General features: G+C 45.1%; 1 protein-coding gene across 1 annotated transcript in view; it reads left to right on the plus strand.

The window, feature by feature from the left end:
* Nucleotides 1-10,000, plus strand: part of LOC106588063 (aminopeptidase N) — a 44,312-nt gene that overhangs the window by 8,886 nt on the left and 25,426 nt on the right. Inside the window, 6 exon segments of the mRNA XM_045708629.2 lie at nucleotides 2,058-2,184; nucleotides 2,594-2,748; nucleotides 3,367-3,480; nucleotides 3,728-3,871; nucleotides 4,425-4,490; nucleotides 7,679-7,744. Coding sequence (XP_045564585.1) covers nucleotides 2,058-2,184; nucleotides 2,594-2,748; nucleotides 3,367-3,480; nucleotides 3,728-3,871; nucleotides 4,425-4,490; nucleotides 7,679-7,744 — 672 coding nt within the window.

The following is a 10,000-nucleotide window of genomic DNA, read 5'->3' on the forward strand; positions in this document are numbered from 1 at the left end:
CTCATTACCAAACTGCTCCCAGATCAGCGTCTCTAGGGGCAACTTGGAAAGGAGATAAAGTTCCTCATTACCAAACTGCTCCCAGATCAGCGTCTCTAGGGGCAACTTGGAAAGGAGATAAAGTTCCTCATTACCAAACTGCTCCCAGTTCAGCGTCTCTAGGGGCAACTTGGAAAGGAGATAAAGTTCCTCATTACCAAACTGCTCCCAGATCAGCGTCTCTAGGGGCAACTTGGAAAGGAGATAAAGTTCCTCATTACCAAACTGCTCCCAGATCAGCGTCTCTAGGGGCAACTTGGAAAGGAGATAAAGTTCCTCATTACCAAACTGCTCCCAGATCAGCGTCTCTAGGGGCAACTTGGAAAGGAGATAAAGGGGCCTCATTCAGGATGAAGGAGACGTTATTGGTTTGTTTCTCTGTGCTGCCCTCTGTCGGTCTCTACAGCTCAGTACAGCTGATAGTGAAGACCAGGGGCCTCATTTATAAAACGGACTTACGGTCAATTCTGATCTGAAGTCTGACTGACGCAGAAAACCACCTAGTAGTTATTTATAAAACCTGACTGAAATGATCTTCTCTACTCAGAGTCTAGACTTCACGTCAGAGACTTTCCTGCTGGTTATGTCAGGCTATTCTTTCCCCTTGCAGTTTAAGGTCAGACCATTTCTTTCCCCCTTGCAGTTTAAGGTCAGACCATTTCTTTCCCCCTGCAGTTTAAGGTCAGACCATTTCTTTCTCCTTGCAGTTTAAGGTCAGACCATTTCTTTCCCCTTGCAGTTTAAGGTCAGACCATTTCTTTCCCCTTGCAGTTTAAGGTCAGACCATTTCTTTTCTCCTTGCAGTTTAAGGTCAGACAATTTCTTTCCCCCTGCAGTTTAAGGTCAGACCATTTCTTTCCCCCATCAGCCACAGTTCTGTCTTGCTGCCCCACCTCGTTCACTGCAGCGGTGACACACTCCCAAGATACCTGTTTGTCAACCCACTATTTAATCCGCCGAATAATACGTGTTGCCTGTCTTCAATCTCCTCTACCATCGCTGTGATCTCGTCTTCCACAAAGTTATCTTTTCTGTTTTGGTCCATGGCTTTTCCTGACTAAACCCTCATCTGTGCCGACATTCTAGAAGGGGAAATCGCTGATTGTAAGGCACGTTCAGGTGCCGTCAATTTAAAGTTTATTAGAGATTTATAGATCACAGGAGCGTAAATTACAAATGGGCTTCTTAGAACCAAATGGGCTTCTTAGAACCAAATGAGCTTCTTAGAACCAAATGGGCTTCTTAGAACCAAATGGGCTTCTCAGAACCAAATGGGCTTCTCAGAACCAAATGAGCTTCTTAGAACCAAATGGGCTTCTCAGAACCAAATGAGCTTCTTAGAACCAAATGGGCTTCTCAGAACCAAATGGGCTTCTTAGAACCAAATGGGCTTCTTAGAACCAAATTAGCTTCTTAGAACCAAATGGGCTTCTTAGAACCAAATGGGCTTCTTAGAACCAAATGAGCTTCTTAGAACCAAATGGGCTTCTTAGAACCAAATGGGCTTCTCAGAACCAAATGAGCTTCTTAGAACCAAATGGGCTTCTCAGAACCAAATGGGCTTCTTAGAACCAAATGAGCTTCTTAGAACCAAATGAGCTTCTTAGAACCAAATGAGCTTCTCAGAACCAAATGGTCTTCTTAGAACCTGCGTAAGCAAAGTTTTTCATGCTCAGTATATTTTATGAATTCAACGTGAGCACACTGTCGGAAATCATCTTACCACCAAGTTCAAGTATAAATCTAACAACATGTTGTCTAAGTGAGACCCCCAGGGGTCCAGGATCTCATGAGGGAAAACATGTTGTCTAAGTGAGACCCCCAGGGGTCCAGGATCTCATGAAGGAAAACATGTTGTCTAAGTGAGACCCCCAGGGGTCCAGGATCTCATGAGGGAAAACATGTTGTCTAAGTGAGACCCCCAGGGGTCCAGGATCTCATGAGGGAAAACATGTTGTCTAAGTGAGGCCCCCAGGGGTCCAGGATCTCATGAAGGAAAACATGTCTTTTGTTTCCAGATCAGGATTTGGGCTCGTAAACAGGCCATTGCTGAGGGCCAGGGAAATTACGCCCTCGAAAAAACTGGACCAATCCTGGAGTTCTTTGAAAAGTACTACAGCTCTAGCTATCCTCTGACCAAATCAGGTAATACTTACAGTGAGGGGAAAAAAGTATTTGATCCCTTGATGATTTTGTACGTTTTGCCCACTGATAAAGAAATGATCAGTCTATAATTTTTATGGTAGGTTTATTTGAACAGTGAGAGACAGAATAACAAAAAAAAATATATAAAATGATTTGCATTTTAATGAGGGAAACAAGTACTTAAAGAGTAATATTCTTCCTCTCAGATTCCCTGTCTGTTGTTGAAGAGAGAGATTCCTAATGCATCCCAAATGGCACCCAATTCCCTTTGTAGTGAGCCTACCTTTGACCAGGGCCCATAGGCCTCTAGGCTAAAGTAGTGCACTATATAGGAAACAGGGCACCGTTTGAGACTCACACCCATTTGTTAAGTGTTGTAATGGATACGTCAGCTCCTTTCCCCCTGTAGACCAGATAGCTCTGCCTGACTTCAGTGCCGGAGCCATGGAAAACTGGGGACTGATCACCTACAGAGAGACAGCCCTGCTCTTCAACCCAGCCAGCTCGTCCAACGGAGACAAAGAGTGGATCGCTACGGTCATCTCTCATGAACTGGCTCACATGGTCTGTATTACAGTCAATACTATACTGTTATATATACTGAGAGGCTGCAGCTGGCTCCCTGTGTCCTGTCCCTCTGTGTCCTGTCCCTCTCTGCACCCTGTATCCTGTCCCTCTCTGCACCCTGTATCCTGCCCCTCTCTGCATCCTGTTTCCTGTCCCTCTCTGCACCCTGTATCCTGTCCCTCTCTGCACCCTGTTTCCTGTCCCTCTGTGTCCTGTCCCTCTCTGCACCCTGTATCCTGCCCCTCTCTGCATCCTGTTTCCTGTCCCTCTCTACACCCTGTTTCCTGTCCCTCTCTACACCCTGTTTCCTGTCCCTCTCTGCACCCTGTTTCCTGTCCCTCTCTGCACCCTGTTTCCTGTCCCTCTCTGCACCCTGTTTCCTGTCCCTCTCTACACCCTGTTTCCTGTCCCTCTGTGTCCTGTCCCTCTCTGCACCCTGTATCCTGCCCCTCTCTGCACCCTGTTTCCTGTCCCTCTCTACACCCTGTTTCCTGTCCCTCTCTACACCCTGTATCCTGCCCCTCTCTGCACCCTGTTTCCTGTCCCTCTCTGCACCCTGTGTCCTGTTTCCTGTCCCTCTCTGCCGCTGTCTGAATAGGGTTTATGTGTCCACAGTGGTTTGGTAACCTGGTGACCATGAAGTGGTGGAATGACCTGTGGCTGAACGAGGGTTTTGCCTCCTACGTCTCGTATTTGGGGGCCGACTCTGCTGAACCCACCTGGAACGTTGTGAGTCTATCTTTTCATCATATCTGAGTGACTCCTAACTTGACTTGAGATAAAACATGTACAGTACAACTTTAACTGTTGCACAGCTCTCCAAATATACCTTTTTCAAGGATTTTAACACACAAAGATATCAGCTCTCCAAATATACCTTTCTCAAGGATTTTAACACACAAAGATATCAGCTCTCCAAATTCCATCTGACGGTACAAGTGAAAGGTTAAAAGCGGAGGCCTTCCTCTCTCCACAGACAGACCTGATAGTGCTGAAGGAGGTGCATGGAGCGATGTCTGTTGACGCGCTGGCCTCCTCTCACCCTCTCTCTGCTAAAGAGGAAGACGTCGTGAGACCTGCACAGATCAGTGAACTGTTTGACACCATCACCTACAGCAAGGTATGCTTCTAATCACACATCTCACTGGCAACCTACTGGCTTCACAACACAGCACAGCATGCCACATTCACCTGGGTCAAAATCACCTGGGTCAAAGTCACCCGGGTCAATGTAATCTGGGTCAAATTAATCTGGGTCAAAATCATCTGGGTCAAAATCACCTGGGTCAAAATCACCTGGGTCAAAATCACCTGGGTCAAAAACATCTGGGTCAAAATCACCTGGGTCAAAGTCACCTGGGTCAAAGTAATCTGGGTCAAACTCACCTGGGTCACAGTCACCAGGGTCAAAATCACCTGGGTCAAAATCACCTGGGTAAAAGTCACCTGGGTCAAAATCATCTGTGTCAAAGTAATCTGGGTCTAAGTCGACTTGAAAAAAATTAATCGGCATTACATTGAAATAACAAATGCCACATGTCCTGAAGGAAATTAAATGATTTTCTGTCTGCATTTCTCTTAGGGATTTTGACTCAGGCGAGAGCGGCGGGCTGGACTGGGCTGTGACAAGGCAGACGTTTCATTTCTTATATCCTGTGTTCTCTTCCTCCCAGGGAGCTGCTGTTCTGAGGATGCTGTCTGACTTCCTGACGGAGCCGGTCTTCGCCAGAGGACTTAGTGTGAGTATTGTTTATGTACATGTCTAATTACTATATTTTGTTCCACATCATTTTGTTTATATATATATATATATATAAAAGTGAGAACTTACAGTTATGAATGTAACTACTGTTCCCTGAAGGAGGGAACAAGGTATAACATGCTATTATGGGGAGTCAACGACCAATCACATTCACCTGAAGTAAAAACACACCCAATGGGTTAATGAATGTAGAACCCGCCCATCAGAAGCCACACCTTCCTGGCAATGACACCGACGCTTGTAATCAAATCAAATCAAATTGTATTGGTCACAAACACATGTTTAACAGATGTTATTGCTGTTGTAGTGAAATGCTTGTGTTTCTAGCTCCAACAGTGCAGTAATATCTAACAATACACAGCAACACACACACACACACACACACACACACACACACACACACACACACACACACACACACACACACACACACACACACACACACACACACACACACACACACACATCTAAAAGTAAAATAATGGAATTAAGAAATATATAAATATGTGGATGAGCAATGTCGGAGGGGCATTGACTAGAATACAGTAGAATACAATAGAATACAGTAGAATCCAGAATATACAGTAGAATACAGTAGAATACAGTATATACATATGGAATTAGTGAAACATTATGTGGACGTTATTAAAGTGATTATATAATGGAGCTGGCTGCCGTTTTACAGGCTCCTAACCAACTGGGCTATTTTGTTTGTTTATTTGTAATGTTTGTAACTTATTTTGTACATAATGTTGCTGCTTACGGTCTCTTATGACCGAAAAGAGCTTCTGGACATCTGAACAGCGATTACTCACCTCGAACTGGACAAAGATTTTTTGTTAAATGAGTCCAACGTGAAGGATATACTGCTTCCCTGAGACCAGGCCCAAATCCCTGTCATTAGCGTGACGAAAAGGCGCAGATACGGAGGGAGAAGGTCGGGATGCTTTGTGAGGATTCAGAGGCAAGTGAGTAAATCACCACTACCATCGGTTCTATTGGCCAATCACTGGAGAATAAACTGGATGATCTACGATCAAGACTATCCTACCAACGGGACATTAAAAACTGTAATATCTTATGTTTCACCGAGTCGCGGCTAAACGACGACACAGATAATATGTGACCCGTTTCAGGAAACTAGGGGTACGTCGGAAGTCACGACTTCACAGCAGAGTCATTTTCCATTTTTAAAAAAAATGTAGTTTGTTATCAAAGTTTGTTTTTTTGGGCAGAAAAGCCTTCTGGAACATGTGAACTTTCATGTGCCTTAATAACAAACTTGTATGCCATCTGTAAATACTAATAAAATTGTTAAATTACGAGTCTTGTTGGTTTAGCTCAGAAAAAGTCAGCAACCTTCCCACTAGCCATGATTGGTTGAGATAATGAGTGGGCTGGACATGCTGAGAGAGGAGTTTGGATTGGACACAGTATTCCATTACACTTAGGAACCAGGAAATACTGGCTGTACCAACCGCTGCGTATTTCCGACACTGGAACTACCCGAATAACCCGCTTTCAAAGAAGAGAGGAAATCTCATTTCTCAAAACAGCTGGTAGGACACACCTACAGTGACACCTGGCATGCCCACCACTGGGCGGAGCACGGCCAACCTCCCACAAGTTGTCATCCTCAGGGGCGGAGCACGGCCAACCTCCCTCACGTTGTCATCCTCAGGGGCGGAGCACGGCCAACCTCCCTCACGTTGTCATCCTCAGGGGCGGAGCACGGCCAACCTCCCACACATTGTCATCCTCAGGAGCGGAGCACGGCCAACCTCCCTCACATTGTCATCCTCAGGGGCGGAGCACAGCCAACCTCCCTCACGTTGTCATCAGCAGGGGTGGAGCACGGCCAACCTCCCTCACATTGTCATCCTCACGAGCGAAGCACGGCCAACCTCCCTCACATTGTCATCCTCAGGAGCGGAGCACAGCCAACCTCCCTCACGTTGTCATCAGCAGGGGCGGAGCACGGCCAACCTCCCACACGTTGTCATCCTCAGGGGCGGATCGCCCCCTTTAGGACTGGGATCATGTGCTTATTTTGTCATGTCCTCTCACACCCGCCACTCCCAACAACCTTGTGTCTGACTGCAGGGAAGAGACTGATTTATGCTCACATATGGGTGAGACTTTCGATACCCTTCGGGACATGAGACAACGTACCATTGGCCCTGCGCCGTCCGAGTTAGGGGAGGGTTTGACCGGCCGGGATGTCTTTGTCCCATCGTTTTGTAGTGGACTCCCGTGGCGGGCCAGGCGCATGCACGCTGACACGGTCACCAGGTGTATGGTGTTTCCTCTGACAGAAAATGTTTTTTTTTTGAGGAAGGGTATAATTTGTATTTATAAAATGTATAATTGTAATATTTAAAATGACTAAATCGGGTAAATTTGTTTACATTTATTTACATTCTGGTAAGATGCCGGCAAAGTCGGTTGAATTCCGGTAGACGGAAACGGCCCGATGTACTTGGGCCGATTCTGGGCAGTCATTCATTTTGTTTCTGGGCCGAGTCCGACACCCGATTCCGGGCCGACTCAATCAGTTCCAGCCCCCCTGGAAGAGGGCCGCTTCTGGGCAGATTCCTCGTTGCTAGCTGGGTACTCTCTCCCCACTAACAGACAGCTAAGTCGGAGCCGAATCCAGTAGTCTTTGTTTGCTTGAAAAAGTTTTTGGAAATTGCGTGACGCGGTCTCCTTAAGGCGAGCTGAAGAGTGAAGAATTAAGGAAATTAATGTTTTAGCCAGGAACGTGGGCTTCCAAGGGCGGGCTCTGCATTCATTATCCCATTGGGCATGTTTTTGGTTTTCTTCAGGTGAATGTGATTGGTCGTTGACTCCCCATGGTGTCATCTCGGGGCTCCCGAGTGGCTCAGCGGTCTAAGACACTGCGTCTCAGTGCTTGGATCAAATCCAGGCTGTATCACAACCGGCTGGGATTGAGAGTCCCATAGGACGGCGTACAATTGGCACAGCGTCGTCCGGGTTTGGCCGGTGTAGGCCGTCATTGTAAATAAGAATGTGTTTTTTAACTGACTTGCCGAGTTAAATAAAGGTTAAATAAAAAAATGAATAATAATAATTATACAGAGTGACCGACTGAAAGGGAAGTGATTTGGTATTTTGAGGCTGAAATGTGACTCGATCTCTCCACAGACGTACCTGAATACATTCCAGTACAGCAACACAGTCTACCAGGACCTCTGGAAGCACCTGCAGATGGTAATCAATGATCTTTGTCATAACGTTTACCTTCACATACCTGGCCCATTATTAATTAAGGGCCCGATTCAGACTTAGGAAATGTATGCCTTTCCTACGCACTTCTCAATAGTTGGTATTCAGACATACCTTATGAAGGTGCGTAACGAGCTTTTGCAGACGTGGTTCCCTTGCGCATGCTGAATACATTTAATTCAACTGTTGAATAAACATCCCACTTGCTGGCCAGTAGAGTTTCTCGTGGAGATTTCATTCAATAGGGTTTTCAGTACATTTATCTTAAGCCATCCCTTTAAATACGGAGTACATTTATCTTAAGCCATCCCCTTTAAATACGGAGTACATTTATTTTAAGCCGTCCCTTTAAATACGGAGTACATTTATCTTAAGCCATCCCTTTAAATACGGAGTACATTTATCTTAAGCTATCCCCTTTAAATACGGAGTACATTTATCTTAAGCCGTCCCTTTAAATACGGAGTACATTAATCTTAAGCCGTCCCTTTAAATACGGAGTACATTTATCTTAAGCCGTCAATTTAAATACGTAGTACATTTATCTTAAGCAATCCCTTTAAATACGGAGTACATTTATCTTAAGCCATCCCTTTAAATATGGAGTACATTTATCTTAAGCCATCCCTTTAAATACGGAGTACATTTATCTTAAGCCATCCCTTTAAATACGGAGTACATTTATCTTAAGCCATCCCTTTAAATACAGAGTGCATTTATCTTAAGCCATCCCCTTTAAATACGGAGTACATTTATCTTAAGCCATCCCTTTAAATACAGAGTACATTTATCTTAAGCCATCCCTTTAAATACAGAGTGCATTAATCTTAAGCCATCCCTTTAAATACGGAGTACATTAATCTTAAGCCGTCCCTTTAAATACGGAGTACATTTATCTTAAGCAATCCCTTTAAATACGGAGTACATTTATCTTAAGCCATCCCTTTAAATATGGAGTACATTTATCTTAAGCCATCCTTTTACATACGGAGTACATTTATCTTAAGCCATCCCTTTAAATACGGAGTACATTTATCTTAAGCCATCCCTTTAAATACAGAGTGCATTAATCTTAAGCCATCCCTTTGAATACAGAGTACATTTATCTTATGCCATCCCTTTAAATACAGAGTACATTTAATTTTGTGGACAGACTCACTAGAATACATTTAGAGAACGGGTTCCGAATGCATGGATCACTGAACGAAAGCCACCTAGGCCTCTTGGCCTCCGTTTCAGGACCAACTAGTACATTTCAAAAATACTCTGATCTCTGATTATTTAGGGTTAGGAAAGTATTTATGAATCATCCTAAAAGTTGTCATATTCAAGTTAATTCATAATTCACTAATGAGGTTTATTATTATTACAAATGTAGGATACAAACTGAAGGAAACTAACACTACAGTTATAAATGTTGAAAACTGAGAATAGCCCGGGAATATAATAAAAACATTTTAAGGCGCATACATCAAATCGGCAGGTTCAGCCCTACAGAAGACTATAGCCTGGGTTCAGCCCTACAGAAGACTATAGCCTGGGTTCAGCCCTACAGAAAACTATAGCCTGGGTTCAGCCCTACAGAAGATTATAGCCTGGGTTCAGCCCTACAGAAGACTATAGCCTGGGATCAGCCCTACAGAAGCCTATAGCCTGGGTTCAGCCCTACAGAAAACTATAGCCTGGGTTCAGCCCTACAGAAGACTATAGCCTGGGTTCAGCCCAACAGAAGACTATAGACTGGGTTCAGCCCTACAGAAGACTATAGCCTGGGTTCAGCCCTACAGAAGCCTATAGCCTGGGTTCGGCCCTACAGAAGACTTTAGCCTGGGTTCAGCCCTACAGAAAACTATAGCCTGGGTTCGGCCCTACAGAAAACTATAGCCTGGGTTCGGCCCTACAGAAGCCTCTCGCCTGGGTTCGGCCCTACAGAAGACTATAGCCTGGGTTCGGCCCTACAGAAAACTATAGCCTGGGTTCGGCCCTACAGAAAACTATAGCCTGGGTTCGGCCCTACAGAAAACTATAGCCTGGGTTCGGCCCTACAGAAGACTATAGCCTGGGTTCGGCCCTACAGAAGCCTATAGCCTGGGTTCGGCCCTACAGAAGACTATAGCCTGGGTTCGGCCCTACAGAAGACTATAGCCTGGGTTCAGCCCTACAGAAGACTATAGCCTGGGTTCAGCCCTACAGAAGACTATAGCCTGGGTTCGGCCCTACAGAAGACTATAGCCTGGGTTC

This window comes from Salmo salar, chromosome 26 (genome assembly GCF_965601325.2).
Source record: "Salmo salar chromosome 26, fSalSal1, whole genome shotgun sequence".
Lineage (NCBI taxonomy): Eukaryota > Metazoa > Chordata > Actinopteri > Salmoniformes > Salmonidae > Salmo > Salmo salar.